Here is a 17,301-nt window from a genome sequence, read left to right on the forward strand (position 1 = left end):
TCTGTCTGATTTACTTCATGCAGTATGACAATTTCTAGGTTCATCCATGGACCTAGATAATAAATAATGCTGTAAATGGCATTGTTTCATTTTTTATGGCCGAGTAATATTCCAGTATACCACATCGTCTTTATCCATTCCTCAGTGAATGGATATTTTGGCGGTTTCCACGTCTTGGCTATTGTTAATAATGCTGCAGTGAATGCTGAGGTGCATGTATCTTTTTGAATTATGATGTTCTCTGGACATATGCCCAGGAGTGGGTTTGTTGGATATATGGCAACTTTTTTTTTTTTTTTTAAGGAACCTCTACAGTGTTCTCCATCATGGTACCAATCTATACTCCCACCAGCAGTATAGGAGGGCTCCCTTTTCTCCACACCCTCCCCAGCAATTATTATCTGTATTTGTCTTTTTCTTTCGTTGCTTGTGCTTTTGGTGTCATGTACAAGAAATTATTGCCAAATCCTATGTCAGGAAGATTTTTCCTCTATGCTGGCTCCTAATTAGAAGCAGTAGTCAGAACCCACAAATCTGATTTTTGGAGAGCAATGCTGGTTCTTATCGCTCAACCTGGTCTTAGTAAACTGCACTAGGAACACGGGCTGCTGTCCCCGTAGCTGAGTGTCTTGGGGCTGGGGAAAGGGGATGGCTGCCACTATTAAGGGGAAGCTGAAACTTACCACTCTCTTCATCAAACTCTCTCCTGGAAGCTGCAAGCATTCCACTAGACACAAAGTTCTAAAGTAGTTTATTCAGATGGCTCCTGCCAGTTCAACTATTGTTTTATAGAGGGGTGGATTCCTAAAGCTTCCTACTGCACCATCTTCCCTGACATCACTTTAACGTATCTAGATTTTATGACCAGAATAAAACACTGGTCTTAGCATTTAGACCTAATATCAGCTGTCTGTCAGTAAGTCCACATCAGCAGGATGTATTAATAACTGATTCCATCGGTGGTGCCATTTTATAGGTAGGCCCTGATGCACCAGGTCTCTTCTGTACAATGATCTCAACCTCATTCCTGCCATTTTTGAGCCCCCTTCACTCTGTCCAAGTCAAAGGCCCATTCGCATCCCCCTCAGGGGCCAACATAGGTAGCACTATGCATTGGTGACAGTTGAGAACAGACCAAGGGGTCTCACTCCATGGCCAATGCCAGGAAGATACCTTTGTTCCTTCTGGATATGAAAAGGGGGAAAAAACACAGCTCATCTTCAGAACTGAACCAGGAAATGCTACTGCCTATAGCTAAAATTTTTATAAAAATGAAAACAATGTTTCAAAGGGTGAAGTCCATGATAGAATTATTTTAAAGTCAATTATCAGCCCCTAAGTTTGTGGAAAAGCAAGAGAGTTCCAGAAAAACATCTATTTCTGCTTTATTGACTATGCCAAAGCCTTTGACTGTGTGGATCACAAGAAACTGTGGAAAATTCTGAAAGAGGTGGGAATACCAGACCACCTGACCTGCCTCTTGAGAAACCTATATGCAGGTCAGGAAGCAACAGTTAGAACTGGACATGGAACAACAGACTGGTTCCAAACAGGAAAAGGAGTACATCAAGGCTGTATATTGTCACCCTGCTTATTTAACTTCTATGCAGAGTACATCATGAGAAACGCTGGGCTGGAAGAAGCACAAGCTGGAATCAAGATTGCCGGGAGAAATATCAATAACCTCAGATATGCAGATGACATCACCGTTATGGCAGAAAGTGAAGAGGAACTAAAAAGCCTCTTGATGAAAGTGAGAGTGAAAAAGTTGGCTTAAAGCTCAACATTCAGAAAACGAAGATCATGGCATCTGGTTCCATCCCTTCATGGGAAATAGATGGGGAACAGTGGAAACAGTGTCAGACTTTATTTTAGGGGGAGCTCCAAAATCACTGCACATGGTGATTGCAGCCATGAAATTAAAAGACGCTTACTCCTTGGAAGGAAAGTTATGACCAACCTAGACAGCATATTAGAAAGCAGAGACATTACTTTGCCAAAAAAGGTCCGTCTAGTCAAGGCTATGGTTTTTCCAGTGGTCATGTATGGATGTGAGAGTTGGACTGTGAAGAAAGCTGAATGCCAAAGAATTGATGCTTTTGTACTGTGGTGTTGGAGAAGACTCTTGAGAGTCCCTTGGACTGCAAGGAGATCCAACCAGTCCATCCTAAAGGAGACCAGTCCTGGGTGTTCATTGGAAGGACTGATGCTGAGGCTGAAACTCCAATACTTTGGCCACCTCATGCGAAGAGTTGACTCATTGGAAAAGACCCTGATGCTGGGAGGGATTAGGGCCAGGAGGAGAAGGGGACGACAGAGGATGAGATGGCTGGATGGCAACACCAACTCGATGCACATGAGTTTGGGTGAACTCCAGGAGTTGGTGATGGACAGGGAGGCCTGGCATGCTGCGGTTCATGGGGTCGCAAAGAACTGGACACGACTGAGTGACTGAACTGAACTTAAGTTTGAGGACTCACTTGGGGAAAAAACCATCCCTTATAACACTAGGGGCTAAATAGGTTTTGCAGATTATTAAATGACTGTCTTTCCATTGTGAATCTGCCTCCTGAGATTAATCTGCCTCATTCAAACAAGATAAAGGAAGACTTTTTTTAACAAAAAAAGTTTATTTTCTGCACTAAAATTTATACAGCTGTAAACTCAAGGAGTTATCCAATACTTGTACAAATCTGGGGAACAGTTAATAAGCACCTTCAATGGTTTCCACAGTTTAAGAATTTACTGTTTAAAAAAATTTTAGAATGAATCTAGCAAAATGAATAAAACAGTTATAAACATTATACAAAAATCATGACAAAACATTTGATATAGAGGGTTGGATATGGAATGATAAATAGAAAAGGAAAGTTAAACTAATTTATGTGGTTGGGTTACATAAAAGACTCATGTGTTCCCCAAACCTTGTGATTCTTGGGGATATAGTTGCTTCTCAAAACAAACTCCAATTATTCAAGGAAAGGCTCTTTTCCATTCAGGCTCCTATGTGCTGTAGAAAAGCAGTGTGTTAAGGGGGAGTTGAGGGTACTGAGGTTTGCAGATTAGAAGAGGGATATCTTCCTTTAGGAGAAAAACAGGGAAATTCTTCCATGTCCTTAAGCGTAGAAGTGTCCTCTGACAAAGAACATATCATATTTTCTTTGGCATTATTTAAGAGCTTTTCTTATTGCTACTGCTAAAGCTTCTCCTTTATCCTTCCTCTTGGGTTTTCCATTTCTGCTCTTCATCAGTCTCTTCGTGACACTTTTCACTGAGTCTTCTCACTTCCTTAACCTGATCTTCACTGACGCAAATTCCTTATCCTTAGCTTTCAATTCAAAATTTCCATTCTTTTAGGACTTTGGGAAGTAGTCACTGCCTACCCCTCCCCACCCCCCCACCAAATACCAGTAGCTATATATGGTCAGGAGATGTTTTCTAAACAAGCTCTAGAAAGATAAATGTGAAATGTGGTAATGGTCCTTTTAATTACACCAATGAGGAACAAAGTGTCTGGAGGACTCATATAAATATTCAGTTTGGCCTTCCTGGACTGTGTCTTTGGATGAGAATACAGTGAGCAAGGGCCATGGATGGAGGATGAACAAGAGAGCACAGAGCTCACGACTGATTGTAGATTGGCTCTCTGGGGTGGAGGGCAGAGATGAGGGACTTCAGGGGGTCCCCAGTCCCAGCCTGTATCTCAGATGGGTCTCCACGTGGAGGCTGGACACAGGTGCCAGCAATGGGGCTGTGCTGCCCCAAGAACCAGATGCTAGGATCCAAGTGCTTTGGATAAAGAGGAATACTTTGGTACTCTTTGGTATAATTTAAGGCACATCAATAAAATCCCCATCCTCAAACATCTGACTCTGCACCTTGAATTTCTCTGGACACTCTTGATTTAAGCTTTTGACTACCAACAAATACTTCAGAAATGCCAATAACTTATCTGGGAGAGGCTGCTCAGTATCATCCACCAAATACCCATATATCTTTTGGACACGATGAGTTTTGACCAAAAGGCAGGGCTTGCTCACATCCTGCCTTGGGCAGGATGCAGGCGATATAGAACTCAGGGGTTAAATGCTAGGAGTATAAAGAGGGAAATCAGAGCACCAAGAAAAACTGTGGGAGAGCAAACTCCCTCCTTTGCTCACAGCCTCGATGTGTCCAGCAGCTGAGGAAACAATGGGTGTCTCAAAGTGAGGCTGAGCTCGTAAGGCCACAAAGAAGGGGGGCAGCTCAGGCCCTGGGAAGCTCTGCTCACCATGGGGGTATGAAGGCTGGGGCCAGTTTCCAGCACCAGGATGGGGCATATAATCCTCACTCAGGGCTGTATAAGCTAGTCTGAGGGTTAGGGTCAGGGAGACTTTGTGTAGGAGTAGAGGCTTTCCCATTCCAGAAGCTGAGGGCATGTGTTTTGGGGAACAGTGAGGGCAATGCTGTTGGGGCTCAGGCTGGGTTGGACCTGGGCCTGGTGGCCATTCAGCCACCAGGTCAGACAGTTTTCAGTCTGGACCCTTTCAAGAAGGGTGCTGCTGTGAAATACTTTGGAGAGCACACAAGTAACTCTTCATTTCTGCTCGATACAGTCAACTCCCAGGGTGTTGTCAGGGCAACGGCAGGTCCTGCTTCCTGGGGTGGCCAAGCAGAGGTGGGTGCAGCCACCATTGTTCACTGAGCAGTAGTTGTGACCTGGAAAAGGCAGAGGTAAGCTCAGTGGTTCAATCAGTTAAGAGAGTGACCTCCATACTAGCCCCCTGTTCGGTCTCTGGAAGGCCAAGCTTATGGAGGGGGTCCTGGAGAACAAGGAAGCTGTACAGAAATTTTAACTCAGCTTATCTCCTGGCTGTTTCCTCATCATTAAGGATTTGCCAAATGTGCAAAAACCTTGATTGCTGATCTGGGGAATATGCAGATTTACCAACAAAGCTATTAGCAGAGCTCAGGGAGGGTTTTCCAGCTCCGGTCATAACATGGAGCTGGAATTTTAAAGCAGAATGTGCTTTCTACGCAGCTTGGCCACTTCACTAGCGGGCAAGAGGGAAGCCAAGAAGGAGGAAGCCATAGCATAGACTCTGCAGCCAGGCTGCCTAACTTACCCCCAAGTCTGCTGCCATGAATACTGGAAGTGATCGTGTGACTCTGGGCAAGTGGTTTCAGTATCCTCATTTATAAAGTGGGCAAAATAATAACACCTACCTCATAGGGCTGCTATGAGGATTAAGTGAACCAGTGGATACAAAGCACACAGTGACTTTTAATACATGGGATGTACCCAGCTCACAGGAAGTATCACATCCATGTTTGCAATTACTATGACTATCAATTATTATTGTTGCTGTCTTGCCAAATGGATGAACTTTTAAAGCAGGGGACCCTAACACTGCTTTTCCTCCTTGGAGCCTGAAGACAGCATACTTTTAGACTCACTCCAGGAGTCAGTACTTTTCCTCACCCTTATCCACTATCCACTTCATTCCCTACCATTTTCTATTGATTCATCTGGTTTACCTACTAATTAATGAAGACCCTTGATGGAATGGACTAGGTCTCACCTGCCCTGTGATCAGGGCTACCAGAGGCCATATAGGGGGCGGCCAGAGTGTGGGCTCTGAGCCCCAGGGGCCAACCCAGCCCCTGACTACATAGAGCACAGGTGAGTTACCTTCAGGACACTGCGACAGGGCGGAAGTGATGCCATAGAGCCGGGTCTGCTTGTGGGGGTGGAAGGAATCCATCTCTTTGGAAACAGCGAGATCTACAGCGACCACAGAATTCCTAGAGTGTCAAAGGATGGAAAGTTAAGACACATCTAACGGCAGGATTTCCCTGATGGTCCAGTGGAAAAGACTTTTCACTTTCAATGCAGGGGGCGTGGTTTGATCCCTGGTGGGTGAACTAAGATTCCCTCATGCTATGCGGCATGGCCAAACAAACAAAACCCAAAAATATACTAACAACAAAAAACACATCTAATGGCTTAAACTTTTCTCTACAGGGCAACCTCTTTTGTCGCTTGGAGGGTAAAGTGAACGTGTTAGTCTCAGTCCTGTCTGACTCTTTGTGACCCCATGGGCTGTAACCTGCCAGGCTCCTCTGTCCATGGGAATCTCCAGGCAAGAACACTGGAGTGGGTAGCTATTCTCTTCTCCGGGGGATCTTCCCGACCCTGGGATCGAACCTGGGTCTCCTGCATTTCAGGTGGATTCTTTACCATCTGAGCACCAGGGAAGCCCTTGGGAGATAAATTGGAGGCCATATACGGCTTCCCAGGTGGCTCAGACAGTCAAGAATCTGCCTGCCCATGCAGGAGACACAGGAGACGTGGGTTTCATCTCTGGGTTGGGAATATCCCCTGGAGGAGGAAATGGCAACCCACTCAAGTATTCTTGCCAGGGAAATCCCATGGACAGCGAAGCCTGGTGGGCTACAGTCTGTGGGGTGGCAAAGAATCAGACAAGATAGCACAGACAGACGTGAAAAAAAAAAAACCAAACAGATACATTGGCCTTACTTCCTAGCCATCCCTCCCTCTTCCTGAAGCCTGCAATTCTCTGGCTTCTTAAAGAAAGAACAAAGGTCAGCTAGCTCTGCCCTATGGCTCTAAATCCCAAGCTGGGAAATCCACTTTCTATACTGAAGCGCCTGCCACAGCCGCTGGCTTGGTTTAAGCCTACTTTTCTGCAGGAAAGGTCAAGAAGGAGCTTTGGGAATACTGCAGTTTAAGAATTATAATAAAATAGTGGCATGGAGTAGGCATGGTCTCTCCCAGGGAGAGAAGGAACATGCGCAGAAAGTCCCCATTTGTGGACTTGAAGCTGCCCATCCAAGAGCATCCAGATGATACACGGCACCCCCTGCTTCCCTAGGGTTACTGCCCTCTCCTTTCTTGCCCTCCTCTCTGACAATCAGAGGGCGAGGCAGAGGGGGCATCTCTGGAGGTGGGAAGGTCAAGCCAAGAGGCTGCTTGGAAAGGGTGTGGCCTCCAGAGAGGGCAGCAGGGCAGGTCCCCCAGCCCCCGCGCTGCAGCAGCTGACGTACGTCTTCCAGTCTGTGTAGTACAGATTCTTCCCGAAGCTCGTAACGGCGAAAGGATACTGCAGCCCTTCAAGAACCTTGCGTATGTTGGGCTGACCGGGGTTCAGGCATTCAGCCCGATGGGTGCCTGTGTGGGGTGAGAACAAGTCGTCCATTGTTCACACAAGAAATGGCCCCTTTGTGTCCAAAACGAAAAGCAAGGAGGGCAAGCGTTACACGCTCAGATCCGAGAGAACACAAGATGTGCTCTTCTGAACCGGGAAGTTGCCTGTTCATCCTCCCACGCCCCTCATTGCTCAGTGCCACCTCCATCCAGTACCCACACCTGGTTCTGATGGGGAGAAGGGAGCCAGAGCAGAGGAAGAGCACCCCATTTCACCTATTTCTGGAGCAGCCAGGGGCTTAGTAAGAAGGAAGCCATGTTCCAGCTTCTGTTCAAATCCCTCCTGTCTGAAGCCCCTCTAGACCTTCCCTCCCTGTTTTCAGAGCCCTTAGAATTGCTAAGCTGCTCCCACTGGGTGAGCAGCTGCGCACAGCCGCGCATCAATGCCTGCATTATGACCAACTTTAGGCTTGGGTTTCCACTTAAGTGTGCGTGCTTTACTTCCTGCATCTCCCGTGGTACCTGACAGTGTCTAGAAGGAAGGAGGAACTCAACAGAGACTTGATGGATGATTGACATTCTTTCCCAACTGAGCATCCTGCCCACATCAGGGGCACCCCAAATCTTCCCAGGCAGGAGCACACATCGGGACTGCCTTACTTTATCTTCCTTGGCTTCAAGTCCTGCCTTAGCCCTGCTTGGGGACAAGCAGGAGCTACAAAGATGTAAGTCATGAATTGCTTAATAGGTACCAGGATGAGGACAGGCTCTGGGGGTCAGCAAACTTTTTCTTAAAGGGCCAGATGGTAACTATTTTAGGTTGTGTGAGCCAAGAGGTGAAATCAAGGACATTATACAAGAATTTGTATAAGCTTTTAAAATGTAACATTTGAAAATGTAAAAACCGTTTACAGCTCCCAGGTTATACCAAAACAGGTGGCCATACCATTTGGCCCCAGGCTATAGTTTGCTGACCCCTGACCTGGAAGATTGAGAATGCTCCCTGGGCTACATCAAGCTGTGGGAAACAGTTTCCAAGCAAAGATATGCAGCTGATGTTTGTGCAGAAAAATAGCAGTTCAATAGCTACTCTCGATAGTACAGTGGATAACAATGATTATTTGGTAAAAAAACGAAGCCCTGTTCCGACCCAGGAGCCAGGCCTGGGGCTTTCCATCACCTGCATCCACCCAGCAGAGCTGAGATGAGTAGGCATCGAAGGTCAGCCCATTGGGCAAGCCCAGGTCATCCTGCACCAGGATCCTCCGGTTTGTGCCATCCATGTAGGAAGTTTCAATTTTGGGGTTATCTCTGTTCCAATCTGTCCAATAAAGATTCCTGGAGGAAAAGGAAGTGAAAGGGGAAGAGAAATAATGAAGATGTATGAGAAAAAGTTCACTTAAAGACCCTTAAAAAGAACCTATGATAGGGAATTCCCTGGCGGTCCAGGGGTTAGAACCTTGCATTTCCACTGCAGGGGGCATGAGTTCAAAACCTGGCCAGGGAATTAAGATCCTGCAGGTCATACAGTGCAACCAAGAAATTTAAAAATAAAATAAAAATTAATGGCTATAAAGGATCTGGAGGTGCCAAGACACATTGCCTTTGTAAAGATCCCTCTATTTGGTTTTTCCCTTGAATCATTCTGTTACTAACAACTTCACTTCCCTTAAATATAACTGACATATCTCAATGAAACTGTTTTTAAAAAATAGAGCGCCATAACTGACATAAACACTTGGGGATTCTCATATGCTGTCAGCACTCAGGAAGGCGAAGCAGACCCAGAGGATGAAGCCCAGAAGCAACGCTGGCAGGGTAAGTGGTCAAGGCACCTGAAATCAGAGAGGCGGCCAAATGGCCACAGAACAGGAGATGTGGTCTCACGTCAAAGCATCAGGGAGACCTGAGCCTAGGGTGTAAGACTCAGAGCCTGCAGTGAGGGAAAGAATGTGCTCACAAAACCCCGAGGGAGGGCCCCCAAGCTGTTCATGCTGGGTTGGGCCCCCGGAAGGAGCCCCAGGGGGACAGTGATGCTACCTTGATATTCTTCTGGGGTTGATACAACTCAAATATTTGATTAACATTCAATCCAAGTGGAAATATCCAATTTCTGAGCCGTCAACTTACAAAGCTCTTGGTAAAAGATTTCAAAGTGGAACATGGTACTGAGTTCATGATTCTGGTGGATTATAATAAATGTTCTGGCTTCACCTCAGGTATCTATAAGCCACCAACTGTGGACTCATTCATCCTAAACTCATTCATTTCAGGGCAGCAATGCTGGAGTTACAGTCAAACTTTGAGAATATGCACAAGGGCAGATGTAAATTGAATAGACACACACACAGATTTACACAAAGATACCCTTTCACGGGGGCTTCCCTGGTGGCAAGATCCTCTGGAGGAGGGCAACCCATCCCAGTATCCTTGCCTGGAGAATCCCAAGGACAGAGCAGCCTGGCGGGCTATAGTCCACAGGGTCACACAGAGTTGGACACGACTGAAGGGACTTAGCATGCACGCACCCTCTCACGGAATCTGTTACGATGCCTCTGGGATTCACCAAGTCAGTCTCAAACAGCACCCGGCGCTGGGTCCCATCTAGCTTCGCAACTTCTATCCGATCCAGTTGAGAATCCGTCCAGAAGATGTTGCGTCCGAGGTGGTCAAGAGCAATGCCTTCGGGGCTTCCAAGATCTAGAAGTAAACACCAAACATTATTGATTTTTTTTTAATGAGTAAGATGAGGTTTTTCTGATTACTCCACGCTACTTCATCTGGCATCGAACCCTTGCACTTTGAGAAAACCCATGGGAGTGTTAAATGCTTGTTAAGATAAATAACACTCAGGGACGAATGTTACAGTGCTACTCATTCCCTTGATGGCCATCCATATTGGGAATGGATGGATGGGTACCATATTGGGAAGCCAACCCATACGGATGCTGAAGCTGTGGCCCTGCCTTCCAGGAGCCTGCAGCCAATCACAGCTCAGGCTGAGTTCCAGGCTCTGTGGAGCATGGAGCAGGAACGCTGTACTTAGCCTGGGGAGACCGAGGAACACTTCCTGGGGGAGGCAATGCCTCATAAGGCTGGCTGCTGCAGGAACAACAGGGCTTTCTCAGGCAGGGATCCCGGTCAAAGCTTTCCAAGCAGGGAGACCAGCACACTGATATAAAGGAAGAATGGGTATGGCTTGAAGTATACGCTGTCATTCTGTGTGGCTGGAGACCCCGAGGGTGGAGAGTGGCCAGAGATAAAGTTAGGATGCCTGCGTTAACAAGCTTAGAGCTTATCTCTTATGTAAAGGGGAGGCACAGGAAGATCTAAAGAGGGGGAATGGGACAGACTTATCTTATTCATCAGTGGGGGAAAATAGGTCATTGCCGAGAAATAATATATGCAAGAAATCACAGCTGTTATTACTTTCATACAAGTGTTAAGAGTACAAAGAAGGGGTATCAGTGATTGCAAATAACACCCCAGAAGTCTTTACTAGGCTCTAAGTAACTGATTTTCAAGCCAGGGGTTGCCACAGTATAAGCTGACTGCAATGCGAGCCTTTAGCACCCACCAAACCTAATCAGGAGTTCAAGATTGCAATGATTTCCTGACTATAAATACAACCAAATTAAAAGCTAAAACCCTACCAGGGTTTTACTGGGGTCACCTTGGACTCTTTCCCCTCAGCTGATTATGGAGTTGAAGGTCATTTAGTACGGCTGGAAGTGGAAACAGGAAGGGGACGAGCCAAGGATGGGGCTACCCTGCCCCAGGGACTTGGTATAAACCATCCCTGCAGCACTGTGTTCTTTCATCAATAGCGAAGCAGTCCCAACCCTCAGTCCCCTCCATATCAGCTTTCACTAAACTCCTACAATGATCATGACTATGAATGACGGAAACATCTAAGCCCCCCTGAAGGACTCCCACCAGAGAAAGCTTATTAAGACTTAGAAACAATCGTTTCTAATTCTAAACAAGGTCTTTATTATTCCAACTCAAAGCAAAGATTTATAAAGTACAACAAACTGGTTCCAAATTGGGAAAGGAGAACATCAAGGATGTATATTGTCACCCTGTTTATTTAAATTACATGCAGAGTACCTCATGCAAAATGCCAGGCTGGATGAAGCACAAGCTGGAATCTAGATTGCCAGGAGAAATAGCAATAATCTCAGATATGCAGATGACACCACCCTTATGGCAGAAAGCGAAGAAGAACTAAAGAGCCTCTTAATGAAAGAAGAGAGTGAAAATGCTGGTTTAAAACTCAATATTCAGAAAATGAAGATCATGGCATCTGGTCCCATCACTTCATGACAAATAGATGGGGAAACAATGGAAACAGTGACAGACTTTATTTTGCGGGGCTCCAAAATCCCTGCAGATGGTGATTGCAGCCATGAAATTAAAAGATGCTTGCTCCTTGAAAGGAAAGCTATGACCAACCTAGACAGCATACTAAAAAGCAGAGACATTACTTTGCCAACAAAGTTCTGACTAGTCAAAGCTATGGTTTTTCCAGTAGTCATGCATGGATGTGAGAGCTGGACTATAAAGAAAGCTGAGTGCCAAAGAACTGATGCTTTTGAACTGTGGTTCAAAAAAAGAGAAGACTTTTGAGAGTCCTTTGGACAGCAAGCAGATCCAACTGGTCCATCCTAAAGGAAATCAGTCTTGAATATTCATTGGAAGGACTATGCTGAAGCTGAAGCTCCAATACTTTGGCCACCTGATGCAAAGAACTGACTCATCTGAAAGACCTTGAAGTTGGGAAAGATTGAAGGCGGGAGGAGAAGGGGATGACAGAGGATGGGATGGTTGGATGGCATCACTGGCTCAATGGACGTGAGTTTGGGTAAGCTCCGGGAGTTGGTGATGGACAGGGAAGCCTGGTGTGCTGCAGTCCACGGGGTCACAAAGAGTCGGACACGACTGAGCGACTGAACTGACTGAAAATATTTCCCATATCCTTGGAGGTAAAGAGACAGTGAGACTGACCTCCAAAGACCCCTTCAGACCTCCAGACAAAATCAGAAGAAATCATTCTAGGGTATATTTAGAACGAGAACATCCTGTCTAAGAGGCATGGGCTATTCAGAAATGGTGGGACCAGGGAAGGCTGTTTAATGAGAGTATCTTTACAAGTTCCCGGAAGGAACTCCTTGCCAATTGTCTTTTTAGAAACAGTCTGGTCTTGACGTCAAACCCAAGAGCAACCAGAACTCCTCCCCCAACCAGAAAAATACTTCTTTATAGGCTAAGGAGCCAAAGGAAAGGCCTGGAAAACCTCATTCTTTCCTGTGGGCAAGATGGGAAAACTGCAGGGCAACATATTCCACACTGATTGTATCAAAAGGAAACAGATGATGATACTTATTAAAGATATCTGGCTAGGACTTTAACTCAAGGAAAAACAGAGAAGCCCGGGATTCAGACATTATGAAATTAGGAAGAAAAAGAAAAGATACCCACTGCCATTTTCACTCACTAGGAAAATACCATGATGAAAACGTAAGTGGAAGCTTCTTTCTCTTTTTGGAAATTAAAAAGACAATGTATTCCTAGTGATCTTTCTTCTACAAAGATCACATTCTGATTTAATTCTGTGTTTTCACTGTGGGCTTTTGTCTGGAATGTTTCTTACTGGTCTTAAAGCTTTCTTGGATCATTATCAGTTCCAAAAACAACAGGAAATAGCAAACGATGACCTACTCCCCACTTCCTGTGGGTTTTGAAGTCAAATTACTGATAATAGAAACAACATTTTCAACAACATTAAGATGCAAACAGCCATCTTCAAACTTGTATTCATTAGAAACTTCATTCCATTCATTAAAGCAAGCCATGAAAACTAGCAGACATTATTTAAATAGCACGTTGGCTTCCAGAAAAGTATCTGAGGTCTGTGTCCATAGTCAACCTGTTTAACTCAACCTCAGCTTAATTCCTGCTGTATTATCTCTTATGAAGGAGCCAAGGAAGGAAAAATATATCCCAGGGGCTGTTCCACAGGCACAAGGGCCCTTCTGACACTATCAAAAGTTGTAGGGAGACATTAAATTAGAAAAGCTACACTTAGCCCCTGGAAGTAAAGCTATGACAAACCTAGATAGAGTATTAAAAAACAGAGATATCACTTTGCTGACAAAGGTTTGTCTAGTCAAGGCTTTGCTTTTTCCAGGAGTCATGTTCAGATGTGACAGTTGGACCATAAAGAGGGCTGAGTGCCAAAGAACTGATACTTTTGAATTGTGGTGCTGGAGAGGACTCTTGAGAGTCCTTTGGACTGCAAGGAGATCAAACCAGCCAATCCTAAAGGAAATCAACCTGAATATTCATTGGAAGGACTGATGCTGAAGCTGAAGCTCCAAAACTTTAGCCTCTTGATGCTAAAAGCGGACTCATTGGAAAAGACCCTGATGCTGGGAAAGACTGAGGGCAGAAGGAAAAGGGGATGACAGAGGATGAGATGGTTGGATGGCATCACTGACTCAATGGACATGGGTTTGAGCAAACTCCAGGAGATGGTAAGGGACAGGGAGGCCTGGCGTGCTGCAGTCCACGGGGTTGCAAAGAGTCAGACACAACTTGGCAACTGAACAATAACACTCAGCCCCAAGCATCAGTAAAAAGAAATACCAAAGAGGCTCAAATATTTTAAAGATGTATCTTTGCTTTTTCCCCCAAGCCAGGAAGTCCTTAAAGATGTACCTTTGAGTGTTTTGTAGAGAAAACAAGATGATTTTACATAGCACATATCATTGGCATGGCAATGTCTTTTGATTGAAAATTTCTGCAAGGCAGCTGGTTAAGTCACAGACTGAGCAATGTGCAGTATTTGACCTTTTCAGTAGAGGAGAATTTTTACAGGTCCTTGGACTTTTTGTCATAATGGACTTGAATCTTGATAAAACATATCCATTTAAAATAGTCTTGACTTGTTGAATGTAGGCATTAAAATAATAGAGTCCTTGGCTTAAATTGGCACCTGTAAATTAAGGAATTGAGGTTAAATGTTGAGGGGTAGGCTGTGCCAAAGTGTCACGTGGTTTACCATTACTGATGCAACAAAAACAGAAATGTCTGTAAAAGTTCAGCCTAATTTGCTGTACTCCTCCGGCAATCTGAGCAAGGTCCAGTGAGGGTGAGATGGAATAGAGGAGACCACCCCACCATGAGGTTACAGGTTGAAGTGAAAACCCTTCAAACTGAAAACTGTCTTGGGAATAGACTCACCTCTCAGGGACAGTATTTGCCAATATGCTTGTGACCCTCCCATCTTTATGATTTTTCTGTTTATTGCCTAATGGACCACCCCAAGGGGCAGACAGTCTGAAAATCAACTCAAGGCTCAGCAGCCAGAGGGAGATGCATTTATCCAAACTGGATGGTTGAGTTTAGCCTTTATTATTCCTCAAAACTGGCTACATAAGCTTTCAGAGACAGGCATGGACATATACCCTGTTTTAATTTTATTTCAGCAACACATCCCAGCTAAGATGTTCATGATTTAGTGATGAGTCCTTGGAGGACTATTCAGAGAAGGCTAGAAAGGGTGATGTTTGGGCCCAAGAACCCAACCCATCTCCAATCACCATATCCTGCAAGCAACCATACACCACATGACTCTGCTCTCTCCCCCAAGAGCCACGTGGGCTACTACAAGCAAAACCAAGAATGATGCTTGCTTGCCCACCTTGTCGAATGATGGTGGTTGGCTCTCCGCCATGCAGACTGGCTCTCCCGATGGAAGGCTGACTGATGTCGGTCCAGTATATCATCTTGTCCACACAGTCGAAGGCCAGTCCAATGATGACTTTATCCTGGAAGTGTAGACCAGTGGTGAGAGTGGTCCATCTACTCGTGCCTCATGATAGTAGGAATCTTTCACGTGCTTACAGGTGTTTGGACACCTTTCAAAATGAAGTGTCTTCAAGTCTTTTGTCCATTTTTAAAATTAAATTATTGAGTGGCAGGAGTTCTTTATAAACTTCAGATAAAAATCTGTTGTCATATGTGTATAAGCATGTATATGTATGGGGCTTCCATCTGCCCGTGTAGGAGATGTTTAAGAGACATGGGTTTGATCCCTGGGTCAGGAAGATGCCCTGGAGGAGGGCATGGCAACCTGCTTCAGTTTCTCTCAGCAAATAGCACTTTTTCATTTTCTTAAATGATGTTTTTTGGGAGCAAAAGTTTTAAATTTTTGTAAAGTCCAATTTATTATTCTTTTATGGATAATGCTTTTTGTATATTATCTAAGAAACCTTTGACAAACTGAAGATCATAAAAAAGAAATAAAACACATAAATATTGGAAAGGAAGAAGTAAAATTATTCTATTTGAAGACAATATGATTATTTATGTAGAAACTCCTGGGGAATCTATACTAATATTTTAATTAATAATTGAACCTAGCAAGGTTGCAGAATCCAAGATCAACATAAAACTGTATTTCCACATACCAGCAAGAAGTAGAATTTTAAGATAATAATGTTTATAATAGCAAGAAAACCAAAATATTTTAGGCTGAATACTATAAAACATTGCATAGCAAAATTAAAGAAGATGCAAATAAATGAAGAGATGTTAGTTTCACGGATCATGAGATTTAACACTGCTAAGATATCAATTCTCCCTAACTAGGAATTAAAGATCCAATGCTATCCATACCAAAATCCCAGAAGGCTTTTCTTTCTTTCCTTTTTTTAAAGTAGAAACTTACAAGTTCGCTCTAAAATATATATGGAAACATAAGTAAAGTCCCTGGACACCACAGAAGTGGAAGACCAGGAAGATGTTTTAGGAGAGAACCAGTTACCAGCAAGCACTTCCCCTTTAGAGGTCAGGTCATAAAGGACACAGAGACCCTTACCTTACACCATATACAAAAATAAGCTCAAAATGAATCAGAAACCCAAATGTGACAATTAAAACTATAAATTTCTTAGAAGAAAACATGGTTGAAAGCCTCATAGTGTTTGATTTGGCAATAATTTCTTGGCTATGACATCAAAAGCAAAAAATAGGTAAATTGGATCTTATCAAAATGGAAAACTTCTGTTCAGTAAAAGATACAGTCAACAAAGTGAAAAGGTAACCAGCTCGTGGAAGGTGAGGAAATATCTGCAAATCATGTCTCTGATGAGGGGTTGATAAAATATATGAAGAACTCCTACAGCTCAGCAACAACAACAAAATAACCCAACCACAAAATGGGCAAAGGGTATGAATAGATATTTTCCCAAAGAAGATATGTAAGTGGCCCTTAAGCACATGGAAAGATGCTAACAAAGGTCCATCTAGTCAAAGTTATGGTTTTTTCCAGTGGTCATGTATGGATGTGAGAGCTGGACTATAAAGAAAGCTGAGCACCAAAGAATTGATGCTTTTGAACTGTGGTGTTGGAGGAGACTCTTGAGAGTCTCTTGGACTGCAAGGAGATCCAACCAGTCCATCCTAAAGGAAATAGGTCCTGAATACTCATTGGAAGGACTGATGGTGAAGCTGAAACTCCAATACTTTGGCCATCTGATACAAAGAAGTGACTCATTGGAAAAGACCCTGATGCTGGGAAAGATTGAAGGCGGGAGGAGAAAGGGATGACAGAGGATGAGATGGTTAGACGGCATCACCGACTCAATGGACATGAGTTTGAGTAAGCTCTGGGAGTTGGTGATGGACAGGGAGGCCTGGCGTCTGCAGTCCATGGGGTTGCAAAGAGCTGGACAGGACTGAGCAACTGACTGAACTGAAATGAACTGAACATCTCATTCACATTCCTTGTGAATGTGAAGTGAAAGTCACTCAGTCGTGTTCAACTCTTTGTGACCCCATGGATTATATAGTCCATGGAATTCTCCAGGCCAGAATCCTGGAGTGGGTAGCCTTTCCCTTCTCCAGGGGATCTTCCCAACACGAGGGATCGAACCCAGGTCTCCCACATTGCAGGAGGATTCTTTACCAGCTGAGCTACAAGGGAAGCTCCATAATACTGGAGTGGGTAGCCTATCCTTTCTCCAGGGGATCTTCACGACCCAGGAATTGAACTGGAGTCTCCTGCATTGCAGATGGATTCCTTACTAACTAGAGAAATGCAAATCAAAATCACAAAATACCACTTCACACATATTAGTATGGCTACA

At 44.4% G+C, this 17,301-nt stretch overlaps 1 protein-coding gene across 1 annotated transcript in view; it reads right to left on the reverse strand.

Annotated features, from left to right (window-relative positions):
* Positions 1–2,610: 2,610 nt before the first annotated feature.
* The window catches only part of NID1 (nidogen 1), a 99,376-nt gene continuing 84,685 nt past the window's right edge, over positions 2,611–17,301 (reverse strand). The window contains exons 15-20 of the mRNA XM_012105605.4: positions 14,853–14,979; positions 9,676–9,847; positions 8,328–8,485; positions 7,048–7,171; positions 5,672–5,784; positions 2,611–4,698 (exon numbers count right to left, since the gene is read on the reverse strand). Of these exons, the coding sequence (XP_011960995.3) occupies positions 4,577–4,698; positions 5,672–5,784; positions 7,048–7,171; positions 8,328–8,485; positions 9,676–9,847; positions 14,853–14,979 (816 nt within the window). The 3' untranslated portion in view covers positions 2,611–4,576. The remainder of the gene's footprint in view (positions 4,699–5,671; positions 5,785–7,047; positions 7,172–8,327; positions 8,486–9,675; positions 9,848–14,852; positions 14,980–17,301) is intronic.

This window comes from Ovis aries, chromosome 25 (assembly GCF_016772045.2).
Source record: "Ovis aries strain OAR_USU_Benz2616 breed Rambouillet chromosome 25, ARS-UI_Ramb_v3.0, whole genome shotgun sequence".
Taxonomy (NCBI): domain Eukaryota; kingdom Metazoa; phylum Chordata; class Mammalia; order Artiodactyla; family Bovidae; genus Ovis; species Ovis aries.